This window comes from Salmo trutta, chromosome 39 (assembly GCF_901001165.1).
Source record: "Salmo trutta chromosome 39, fSalTru1.1, whole genome shotgun sequence".
Lineage (NCBI taxonomy): Eukaryota > Metazoa > Chordata > Actinopteri > Salmoniformes > Salmonidae > Salmo > Salmo trutta.
In genome coordinates this window covers 6,842,076-6,855,446 of record NC_042995.1, presented here as the reverse complement: position 1 = coordinate 6,855,446, position 13,371 = coordinate 6,842,076, and the positions used below count along the sequence as shown (strand labels likewise).

The 13,371-nt window shown below is 43.4% G+C and overlaps 1 protein-coding gene across 1 annotated transcript in view; it reads right to left on the bottom strand.

The window, feature by feature from the left end:
• Positions 1-13,371, bottom strand: part of LOC115179873 (prostaglandin F2 receptor negative regulator) — a 70,719-nt gene that overhangs the window by 34,656 nt on the left and 22,692 nt on the right. The window contains exons 7-9 of the mRNA XM_029741759.1: positions 11,293-11,512; positions 11,005-11,189; positions 9,075-9,182 (exon numbers count right to left, since the gene is read on the bottom strand). Coding sequence (XP_029597619.1) covers positions 9,075-9,182; positions 11,005-11,189; positions 11,293-11,512 — 513 coding nt within the window. The remainder of the gene's footprint in view (positions 1-9,074; positions 9,183-11,004; positions 11,190-11,292; positions 11,513-13,371) is intronic.

The window sequence follows — 13,371 nt, the reverse complement described above, 5'->3', positions numbered from 1 at the left end:
TTACTCAACATTTACACCAAACCATCAGTCACGTCGGCTACTATCCAGTTCCTCTCCTTTCTATATAGAGGATCACTGTGGATTACTCAACATTTACACCAAACCATCAGTCACGTCAGCTACTATCCAGTTCCTCTCCTTTCTATATAGAGGATCACTGTGGATTACTCAACATTTACACCAAACCATCAGTCACGTCAGCTACTATCCAGTTCCTCTCCTTTCTATATAGAGGATCACTGTGGATTACTCAACATTTACACAAAACCATCAGTCACGTCAGCTACTATCCAGTTCCTCTCCTTTCTATATAGAGTATCACTGTGGATTACTCAACATTTACACCAAACCATCAGTCACGTCAGCTACTATCCAGGTCCTCTCCTTTCTATATAGAGTATCACTGTGGATTACTCAACATTTACACCAAACCATCAGTCACGTCAGCTACTATCCAGTTCCTCTCCTTTCTATATAGAGGATCACTGTGGATTACTGAACATTTACACCAAACCATCAGTCACGTCAGCTACTATCCAGTTCCTCTCCTTTCTATATAGAGGATCACTGTGGATTACTCAACATTTACACCAAACCATCAGTCACATCAGCTACTATCCAGTTCCTCTCCTTTCTATATAGAGTATCACTGTGGATTACTGAACATTAACACCAAACCATCAGTCACGTCAGACACTATCCAGTTCCTCTCCTTTCTATATAGAGGATCACTGTGGATTACTGAACATTTACACCAAACCATCAGTCACGTCAGCTACTATCCAGTTCCTCTCCTTTCTATATAGAGGATCACTGTGGATTACTGAACATTTACACCAAACCATCAGTCACGTCAGCTACTATCCAGTTCCTCTCCTTTCTATATAGAGGATCACTGTGGATTACTGAACATTTACACCAAACCATCAGTCACGTCAGCTACTATCCAGTTCCTCTCCTTTCTATATAGAGGATCACTGTGGATTACTCAACATTTACACCAAACCATCAGTCACGTCGGCTACTATCCAGTTCCTCTCCTTTCTATATAGAGGATCACTGTGGATTACTCAACATTTACACCAAACCATCAGTCACGTCGGCTACTATCCAGTTCCTCTCCTTTCTATATAGAGGATCACTGTGGATTACTCAACATTTACACCAAACCATCAGGCACGTCAACTACTATCCAGTTCCTCTCCTTTCTATATAGAGGATCACTGTGGATTACTGAACATTTACACCAAACCATCAGTCACGTCAGCTACTATCCAGTTCCTCTCCTTTCTATATAGAGGATCACTGTGGATTACTCAACATTTACACCAAACCATCAGTCACGTCAGCTACTATCCAGTTCCTCTCCTTTCTATATAGAGTATCACTGAACATTTACACCAAACCATCAGTCACGTCAGCTACTATCCAGTTCCTCTCCTTTCTATATAGAGTATCACTGAACATTTACACCAAACCATCAGTCACGTCAGCTACTATCCAGTTCCTCTCCTTTCTATATAGAGTATCACTGTGGATTACTGAACATTTACACCAAACCATCAGTCACGTCAGCTACTATCCAGTTCCTCTCCTTTCTATATAGAGTATCACTGAACATTTACACCAAACCATCAGTCACGTCAGCTACTATCCAGTTCCTCTCCTTTCTATATAGAGGATCACTGTGGATTACTCAACATTTACACCAAACCATCAGTCACGTCAGCTACTATCCAGTTCCTCTCCTTTCTATATAGAGGATCACTGTGGATTACTCAACATTTACACCAAACCATCAGTCACGTCGGCTACTATCCAGTTCCTCTCCTTTCTATATAGAGGATCACTGTGGATTACTCAACATTTACACCAAACCATCAGTCACGTCGGCTACTATCCAGTTCCTCTCCTTTCTATATAGAGGATCACTGTGGATTACTCAACATTTACACCAAACCATCAGGCACGTCAACTACTATCCAGTTCCTCTCCTTTCTATATAGAGGATCACTGTGGATTACTCAACATTTACACCAAACCATCAGTCACGTCAGCTACTATCCAGTTCCTCTCCTTTCTATATAGAGGATCACTGTGGATAACTCAACATTTACACCAAACCATCAGTCACGTCAGCTACTATCCAGGTCCTCTCCTTTCTATATAGAGGATCACTGTGGATTACTCAACATTTACACCAAACCATCAGTCACATCAGCTACTATCCAGTTCCTCTCCTTTCTATATAGAGTATCACTGTGGATTACTCAACATTTACACCAAACCATCAGTCACGTCAGCTACTATCCAGTTCCTCTCCTTTCTATATAGAGGATCACTGTGGATTACTCAACATTTACACCAAACCATCAGTCACGTCAGACACTATCCAGGTCCTCTCCTTTCTATATAGAGGATCACTGTGGATTACTCAACATTTACACCAAACCATCAGTCACGTCAGCTACTATCCATTTCCTCTCCTTTCTATATAGAGGATCACTGTGGATTACTCAACATTTACACCAAACCATCAGTCACGTCAGCTACTATCCAGTTCCTCTCCTTTCTATATAGAGTATCACTGTGGATTACTCAACATTTACACCAAACCATCAGTCACGTCAGCTACTATCCAGTTCCTCTCCTTTCTATATAGAGTTTCACTGTGGATTACTCAACATTTACACCAAACCATCAGTCACGTCAGCTACTATCCAGGTCCTCTCCTTTCTATATAGAGTATCACTGTGGATTACTCAACATTTACACCAAACCATCAGTCACGTCAGCTACTGTCCAGTTCCTCTCCTTTCTATCTAGAGGATCACTGTGGATTACTGAACATTTACACCAAACCATCAGTCACGTCAGCTACTATCCAGTTCCTCTCCTTTCTATATAGAGGATCACTGTGGATTACTCAACATTTACACCAAACCATCAGTCACATCAGCTACTATCCAGTTCCTCTCCTTTCTATATAGAGTATCACTGTGGATTACTGAACATTAACACCAAACCATCAGTCACGTCAGACACTATCAAGTTCCTCTCCTTTCTATATAGAGGATCACTGTGGATTACTGAACATTTACACCAAACCATCAGTCACGTCAGCTACTATCCAGTTCCTCTCCTTTCTATATAGAGTATCACTGTGGATTACTGAACATTTACACCAAACCATCAGTCACATCAGCTACTATCCAGTTCCTCTCCTTTCTATATAGAGTATCACTGTGGATTACTGAACATTTACACCAAACCATCAGTCACATCAGCTACTATCCAGTTCCTCTCCTTTCTATATAGAGTATCACTGTGGATTACTGAACATTTACACCAAACCATCAGTCACATCAGCTACTATCCAGTTCCTCTCCTTTCTATATAGAGTATCACTGTGGATTACTGAACATTAACACCAAACCATCAGTCACGTCAGACACTATCAAGTTCCTCTCCTTTCTATATAGAGGATCACTGTGGATTACTGAACATTTACACCAAACCATCAGTCACGTCAGCTACTATCCAGTTCCTCTCCTTTCTATATAGAGTATCACTGTGGATTACTGAACATTTACACCAAACCATCAGTCACATCAGCTACTATCCAGTTCCTCTCCTTTCTATATAGAGTATCACTGTGGATTACTGAACATTTACACCAAACCATCAGTCACGTCAGACACTATCCAGGTCCTCTCCTAGACATCTGTTACCAAGTCTCTCTGCCATTTGGCTTCATGTGGTATTGTTGACAGTTTTACAGCACCTCACACATCCTACATCAACAGGATTAATATGGGGATTAGATATGCCCCACCTCTGTAATAGAAGAAGGAATAAATAGTGTGTGTGCGCGCACTAAGACAACAAAGGTTGGGTAACACCATCCGGTGCATGACTAAATGACAGCACACACACACCTACCCACGTGAGTTTAGGACACCGCAGACGGCACGTTTGGGCAATACCGTATCAGTCGGCACATGACTAAACGAAACAAACCACTGCCACACCTGAAGGAAACGAGATGTCTCTGTTTTAGTATCAGTAGGATTTGTTGGAACAATTTGTCTTGAATAGTGCGTCACAAAACCTATTGTGAGGCATCACGACCAAGACAATAAGAAGGTAAGTCTGGCTCACAGATGAGACATGGCATTCTTAAAGCTACAGGGTCTGCAGGCTTTTACTCCAGCCTAGCTCTAATTAATTAACACCCGATTCAACTAAATAAAAGGTCTTGATAATCAGCTGATTGGTTGAATTGGGTATGTCAGTGCTGGGATGGAACAAAAGCCTAGGCTACACCCAAAAGCTCTCACCACTGTTGGAGAAAATTCTGCCGTCGATTGAGAAGACAAAATGCCATTCTAACCCAAAAAAGCCATGAGCTAATGAACAGACTAACAGTGTAGTTCAGTCATACCATTCCCCTGTAGCCTTCCAGCTGTCTCCCTGTAGGTAACTAACTAACAGTGTAGTTCAGTCATACCATTCCCCTGTAGCCTTCCAGCTGTCTCCCTGTAGGTAACTAACTAACAGTGTAGTTCAGTCATACCATTCCCCTGCAGATTTCCAGCTGTCTCCCTGTAGGTAACTAACTAACTAACTAACAGATTCTAACAGTGTAGTTCAGTCATACCATTCCCCTGCAGCCTTCCAGCTGTCTCCCTGTAGGTAACTAACTAACAGTGTAGTTCAGTCATACCATTCCCCTGCATCCTTCCAGCTGTCTCCCTGTAGGTAACTAACTAACAGATTCTAACAGTGTAGTTCAGTCATACCATTCCCCTGCAGCCTTCCAGCTGTCTCCCTGTAGGTAACTAACTAACAGATTCTAACAGTGTAGTTCAGTCATACCATTCCCCTGTAGCCTTCCAGCTGTCTCCCTGTAGGTAACTAACTAACTAACAGATTCTAACAGTGTAGTTCAGTCATACCATTCCCCTGCAGCCTTCCAGCTGTCTCCCTGTAGGTAACTAACTAACAGATTCTAACAGTGTAGTTCAGTCATACCATTCCCCTGCAGATTTCCAGCTGTCTCCCTGTAGGTAACTAACTAACTAACTAACAGATTCTAACAGTGTAGTTCAGTAATACCATTCCCCTGTAGCCTTCCAGCTGTCTCCCTGTAGGTAACTAACTAACTAACAGATTCTAACAGTGTAGTTCAGTCATACCATTCCCCTGCAGCCTTCCAGCTGTCTCCCTGTAGGTAACTAACTAACAGATTCTAACAGTGTAGTTCAGTCATACCATTCCCCTGTAGCCTTCCAGCTGTCTCCCTGTAGGTAACTAACTAACTAACTAACTAACTAACTAACTAACTAACAGATTCTAAGTGTAGTTCAGTCATACCATTCCCCTGTAGCCTTCCAGCTGTCTCCCTGTAGGTAACTAACTAACAGATTCTAACAGTGTAGTTCAGTCATACCATTCCCCTGTAGCCTTCCAGCTGTCTCCCTGTAGGTAACTAACTAACAGATTCTATCAGTGTAGTTCAGTCATACCATTCCCCTGCAGCTTTCCAGCTGTCTCCCTGTAGGTAACTAACTAACTAACTAACTAACAGATTCTAACAGTGTAGTTCAGTCATACCATTCCCCTGTAGCCTTCCAGCTGTCTCCCTGTAGGTAACTAACTAACTAACTAACAGATTCTAACAGTGTAGTTCAGTCATACCATTCCCCTGTAGCCTTCCAGCTGTCTCCCTGTAGGTAACTAACTAACTAACTAACTAACTAACTAACAGATTCTAACAGTGTAGTTCAGTCATACCATTCCCCTGCAGCCTTCCAGCTGTCTCCCTGTAGGTAACTAACTAACTAACTAACTAACAGATTCTAACAGTGTAGTTCAGTCATACCATTCCCCTGTAGCCTTCCAGCTGTCTCCCTGTAGGTAACTAACTAACTAACTAACTAACTAACAGATTCTAACAGTGTAGTTCAGTCATACCATTCCCCTGTAGCCTTCCAGCTGTCTCCCTGTAGGTAACTAACTAACAGATTCTAACAGTGTAGTTCAGTCATACCATTCCCCTGCAGCCTTCCAGCTGTCTCCCTGTAGGTAACTAACTAGATTCTAACAGTGTAGTTCAGTCATACCATTCCCCTGCAGCCTTCCAGCTGTCTCCCTGTAGGTAACTAACTAACAGATTCTAACAGTGTAGTTCAGTCATACCATTCCCCTGCAGATTTCCAGCTGTCTCCCTGTAGGTAACTAACTAACTAACTAACTAACAGATTCTAACAGTGTAGTTCAGTAATACCATTCCCCTGTAGCCTTCCAGCTGTCTCCCTGTAGGTAACTAACTAACAGTGTAGTTCAGTCATACCATTCCCCTGCAGCCTTCCAGCTGTCTCCCTGTAGGTAACTAACTAACAGATTCTAACAGTGTAGTTCAGTCATACCATTCCCCTGTAGCCTTCCAGCTGTCTCCCTGTAGGTAACTAACTAACTAACTAACTAACTAACTAACTAACAGATTCTAAGTGTAGTTCAGTCATACCATTCCCCTGTAGCCTTCCAGCTGTCTCCCTGTAGGTAACTAACTAACAGATTCTAACAGTGTAGTTCAGTCATACCATTCCCCTGCAGCTTTCCAGCTGTCTCCCTGTAGGTAACTAACTAACTAACTAACTAACAGATTCTAACAGTGTAGTTCAGTCATACCATTCCCCTGTAGCCTTCCAGCTGTCTCCCTGTAGGTAACTAACTAACAGATTCTAACAGTGTAGTTCAGTCATACCATTCCCCTGTAGCCTTCCAGCTGTTTCCCTGTAGGTAACTAACTAACTAACTAACTAACTAACTAACTAACTAACTAACTGATTCTAACAGTGTAGTTCAGTCATACCATTCCCCTGCAGCCTTCCAGCTGTCTCCCTGTAGGTAACTAACTAACTAACAGATTCTAACAGTGTAGTTCAGTCATACCATTCCCCTGCAGCCTTCCAGCTGTCTCCCTGTAGGTAACTAACTAACTAACAGATTCTAACAGTGTAGTTCAGTCATACCATTCCCCTGCAGCCTTCCAGCTGTCTCCCTGTAGGTAACTAACTAACTAACTAACAGATTCTAACAGTGTAGTTCAGTCATACCATTCCCCTGCAGCCTTCCAGCTGTCTCCCTGTAGGTAACTAACTAACAGTGTAGTTCAGTCATACCATTCCCCTGTAGCCTTCCAGCTGTCTCCCTGTAGGTAACTAACTAACATATTCTAACAGTGTAGTTCAGTCATACCATTCCCCTGTAGCCTTCCAGCTGTCTCCCTGTAGGTAACTAACTAACTAACTAACAGATTCTAAGTGTAGTTCAGTCATACCATTCCCCTGTAGCCTTCCAGCTGTCTCCCTGTAGGTAACTAACTTACAGATTCTAACAGTGTAGTTCAGTCATACCATTCCCCTGCAGCTTTCCAGCTGTCTCCCTGTAGGTAACTAACTAACTAACTAACAGATTCTAACAGTGTAGTTCAGTCATACCATTCCCCTGTAGCCTTCCAGCTGTCTCCCTGTAGGTAACTAACTAACTAACTAACTAACAGATTCTAACAGTGTAGTTCAGTCATACCATTCCCCTGTAGCCTTCCAGCTGTCTCCCTGTAGGTAGGTAACTAACTAACTAACTAACTAACTAACTAACAGATTCTAACAGTGTAGTTCAGTCATACCATTCCCCTGTAGCCTTCCAGCTGTCTCCCTGTAGGTAACTAAATAACTAACAGATTCTAAGTGTAGTTCAGTCATACCATTCCCCTGTAGCCTTCCAGCTGTCTCCCTGTAGGTAACTAACTAACAGATTCTAACAGTGTAGTTCAGTCATACCATTCCCCTGTAGCCTTCCAGCTGTCTCCCTGTAGGTAACTAACTAACTAACTAACTAACAGATTCTAACAGTGTAGTTCAGTCATACCATTCCCCTGTAGCCTTCCAGCTGTCTCCCTGTAGGTAACTAACTAACTAACTAACTAACTAACAGATTCTAACAGTGTAGTTCAGTCATACCATTCCCCTGCAGCCTTCCAGCTGTCTCCCTGTAGGTAACTAACTAACTAACAGATTCTAACAGTGTAGTTCAGTCATACCATTCCCCTGCAGCCTTCCAGCTGTCTCCCTGTAGGTAACTAACTAACAGATTCTAACAGTGTAGTTCAGTCATACCATTCCCCTGTAGCCTTCCAGCTGTCTCCCTGTAGGTAACTAACTAACTAACTAACTAACAGATTCTAACAGTGTAGTTCAGTCATACCATTCCCCTGCAGCCTTCCAGCTGTCTCCCTGTAGGTAACTAACTAACTAACAGATTCTAACAGTGTAGTTCAGTCATACCATTCCCCTGCAGCCTTCCAGCTGTCTCCCTGTAGGTAACTAACTGCTATGCTCCACCATCAGGAAAAGAAGCTGCAACTGCCCATAAGATTACCATGACATTCCATTACGTTCTCTGATATGCATGTGAATAACAGGAAGGCTTATGTGTGTGTATGCATGCGAATACACACAGACACCGACAGCTGGGGTTCGGAAAAATGACACCCCCCCTTGCATAATTACACAATCACATTCAGACAAACACACAGCTGCTATCAGCAGAACTCTCTGTTCTGATCTGACCGGTCTCGTGTTAGACTGGACTGAAGAATATAGAAAGATAACAATATGAAAGAGACAGAGAGGAGGAGGAGAAAGGAGACAGAGACCGACAGACAGACACAGAGACAGAGTTATGTAATCTAATGGCTGAGGGAGGGACAGGAAGACAGAGAGAGTTGATAGGAGAGAATGAGACAGAATTACTTCCAATAAGAGATCACACTGCCCTCCTCCCGGAGCTGGGAGAACAGTGATAAGAGAGGCAGGAGGAGGACAGGAGGAAGGGAGGATGGAGAGATGTGAACAGGAGAGCTGATAAGAAACTAATTAACTCAGTCTGTCTCAACACTGGAAGGTTGTGTCTTATGGATACAGCTATCACCTGATGAGAGTGAGTGTGTGTGTGTGTGTGTGTGTGTGTGTGTGTGTGTGTGTGTGTGTGTGTGTGTCGTCTCCTACCTGACTTGGGGGATGCTCCAGAGACACTGAGGGCACACACCATCTTGGCGGTCTCCCAGGGATACAGAGTGGTGGTGTCAGAGCGGATGGCCACGGCGAACGTGGGGCCTACAGGAAGGAACACACAGAGGTTAGAGGTCAGGGGTTACATTCACTGTGTTTACACCCCTAACACTGGTCCTTCGCCAGGTCTTTCAAAGGTGCTCATCCAAACAGCTCCTCTCAGCTCACTGAGCCAGTCAGAGTGTGTGTGTGTGTGTGTGTGTGTGTGTGTGTGTGTGTGTGTGTGTGTAAGCACCTACAGAGGGACTCAGTATGGTGTCTCCTCTAACACATGTTCAACCTACATGAGAAAGAGAGCCAGTGATACGGATCATTGCGGCTTCTAACTGATTTGTCCAGGAGAGGTTGGTTATGGGGGTGCCGCTTTGAAGCTTCCACCCCACAGAGAGGAAGAAGGGCTGCAGGTAGCCTAGCGGTTAGGAGCGTTGGACCTGTAACCGAATGGTTGCTGGTTCGAATCCCCGAGCCGACTAGGTGAAACATCTGCTGATGTGCCCTTGAGCAAGGCACTTCACTATATTTGCTCCTCTAAGACGCTCTGTATTAGAGCGTCTGCTAAATGACTCAAATTTAAGAGAGCGTGTGTCTTTCCACAGTGAGAGAGATGTAGAGAGAGCGTGTGTCTTTCCACAGTGAGAGAGATGTAGAGAGAGCGCTCAAGGGGTCTACCTCCCCAGAGACAGTAGTAGAGGTTACAGTAACTAGTTACACCTCTCTCCCACGAACATCAAACACAGCAAACTAGGCCGACGCGGGGAATGTGTGAGAGTGTATTTAGAGTTCATGTGTGAGAGTATATTTAGAGTTCATGTGAGAGAGTATATTTAGGGTTCATGTGAGAGAGTATATTTAGAGTTCATGTGTGAGAGTATATTTAGAGTTCATGTGTGAGAGTGTATTTACAGTTCATGGTTGAGAGTGTATTTACAGTTCATGGTTGAGAGAGTGTATTTAGAGTTCATGTGTGAGAGTGTATTTACAGTTCATGGTTGAGAGAGTGTATTTAGAGTTCATGTGTGAGAGTATATTTAGGGTTCATGTGAGAGAGTATATTTAGAGTTCATGTGTGAGAGTATATTTAGAGTTCATGTGTGAGAGTATATTTAGAGTTCATGTGAGAGAGTATATTTAGAGTTCATGTGAGAGAGTATATTTAGAGTTCATGTGAGAGAGTATATTTAGAGTTCATGTGTGAGAGTATATTTAGAGTTCATGTGTGAGAGTATATTTAGAGTTCATGTGTGAGAGTATATTTAGAGTTCATGTGTGAGAGTATATTTAGAGTTCATGTGTGAGAGTATATTTAGAGTTCATGTGTGAGAGTATATTTAGAGTTCATGTGAGAGAGTATATTTAGAGTTCATGTGAGAGAGTATATTTAGAGTTCATGTGAGAGAGTATATTTAGAGTTCATGTGTGAGAGTATATTTAGGGTTCATGTGAGAGAGTATATTTAGAGTTCATGTGAGAGAGTATATTTAGAGTTCATGTGAGAGAGTATATTTAGAGTTCATGTGAGAGAGTATATTTAGAGTTCATGTGTGAGAGTATATTTAGGGTTCATGTGAGAGAGTATATTTAGGGTTCATGTGAGAGAGTATATTTAGAGTTCATGTGTGAGAGTATATTTAGGGTTCATGTGTGAGAGTATATTTAGAGTTCATGTGTGAGAGTATATTTAGGGTTCATGTGTGAGAGTATATTTAGAGTTCATGTGTGAGAGTATATTTAGGGTTCATGTGTGAGAGTATATTTAGGGTTCATGTGTGAGCTTCAGTAAAAGTCTAGTGGGTATAGACTCAGTAGGACAAAGTAGATATTACTATGTAACTCAGTGGTGGTCAGGGTGTGTGTTCCATCCTCGTACCAGTCTCCTGGAAGTTGATCTGGACCTTGTTGGACTTGGCGCTGACAGCTTTGGTCCAGGCCTGGCCAGGTTGTTTGGTCCAGGCGGTGATGTCACACCAGTAGAAGCCCCTGTCAGCCTGCTGCACTCCGGCCAGACGGAAGCGGAACTCAGCCGGACCCGTCTTAGTCAGAACCAGGCTGTCCCTGGGAGCCAGAACCCAGTTTAGTTTCAACATAGCTCACTAGTAATAACACCACAACTTCATTCATCTTATGATACATACTGCTCAGTACTGTGTGTGTTTACCTGCGGTTAGGGTCAGTAGCCCCTCCATGTTGTAGTACAGAGTCAGGACTGAGAGAGAGGACGGTTCTGGTGGCAGAGTCCAAGCTCTCCTGAGTCTGCACCAGCACAGAGTAGCCCGGGTCCTGCAAGTGCACATGGGATATGGTACAGCTCATCTCAAAGGTGGCTCCGCCCGCCACCGCCTCGCGCACACGCTGCGCCACGGCGGTTAGAGACGGACCTGGAGGGAGACAGATCAATCAATCAATCAATCAATTAATACATCAATCAGTGAGTCAATCAATCACCAAAATGTTCATCCTTATGACTTAGAAAGCTGCCTGGAGCGCAACCTAAATCAAGGACCATGAGAGCAACTGGGATGTGTGCGATAGTGTGGGCCGGGTACCGAGGTAACGGCAAGGGAAGCAGTGCAATCAATCAAGCTAGAGCCTGAGGCTAGTAGAGTGGTAGGGAGTAACCAGGACTACAGACAGACAGTAAACAGTCAGACGCTCTGCAACCACTGCTACTCTAACCTAACAACCAGCTGTCAGTAGTAACCACAGGGACTGAGTGGACAGACCATCAGTAGGAAAGTCCGGACTTCATGAATGGACAAAGACACTGACTGAGCTCTGCAGAGCTCTGCAGAGCGAGATGGACAGAGAGAGTGAGACAAAGAGGGAGGGATTAACAGACAGAGTGAGAAGGGGAATCCCAGAGTTGCTGGGAGGAAACAGAGGAAGACAGTCAGAACTAGAAGGAGAAATAAAAACTCCCTACTGAATATCCTCATCACATCTCATCGCTATTCAGTAGCTATTACACTAGATCGCCATCATCTAACCAGCCTCACGGGGTTCACAGAGTTCAGTTTGTGTGTGTGTGTGTGTGTGTGTGTGTGTGTGTGTGTGTGTGAGAGAATGTGGAAGCCGAAGGGCAACTGTTGAGAACTATTTAGACTCAAATCAACCGTGGAAACTAGGACTCATAGCTGTCACTCAGGGCAGCTGTCTAGGTCCTTTACTGTATTCAATCTTTACTAATGTCATGCCGCCCGCTTTGACTAAATGACTCAACACACGTCAGCAGCTACTACAGCGACTGAAATGACTGCAACGCTCAACAAAAAGCTGCAGTTAGTTTCAGAGTGGGTGGCAAGGAATAAGTTAGTCCTAAATATTTCTAAAACTAAAAGCATTGTATTTTGGGACAAATCATTCACTAAACCCTAAAACCTCAACTAAATCTTGTAAGAAATAATGTGGAAATTGAGCAAGTTGAGGTGACTAAACTGCTTGGAGTAACCCTGGGTTGTAAACTGTCATGGTCAAAACATATTGATACAACAGTAGCTACGATGGGGAGAAGTCTGTCCATAACAAAGCACTGCTCTGCCTTCTTAACAACACTATCAACAAGGCAAGTCCTACAGGCCCTAGTTTTGTCGCAACTAGACTACTGTTCAGTAGTGTGGTCAGGTGCCACCAAAAGGGACTTCTGCAATTGGCTCAGAACAGGGAAGCACAGCTGGCCTTTGGATGTACACAGAGAGCTAACATTAATAATATGTAAGTCAATCTCTCCCAGCTGAAAGTGGAGGAGAGATTGACTTCATTACTACTTGTTTTTGTGAATGCACTGAGCTGAATGCACTGAGCTGTCTGTTAAAACTACTAGCACACAGCTCAGACACCCATGCATACCCCACAAGACATGCCACCAGAGGTCTCTTCACAGTCCCCTAGTCCAGAACAGACAACGGGAGGCTCACAGTACTACATAGAGCCATGACTACATGGAACTCTATTCCACATCAAGTAGACCACCCTCCCTATTGTATATAGTTCTGTCCTTGAGCCATTCTTGTCCTGTTTTATGTCATGTTTCATGTTTTGTGTGGACCCCAGGATGAGTATCTGCTGCTTTTGCAACAGCTAATGGGGAGCCTAATAAAATACCAAACCCATGCAAGCAGTAAAATTAGATTTAAAAAAACAAAAATTCACCTTATGGAACAGGGGGGACTGTGAAGCAACACAAACATAGGCAGAGACACACGCATACACACACACACACACACACACACACACACAC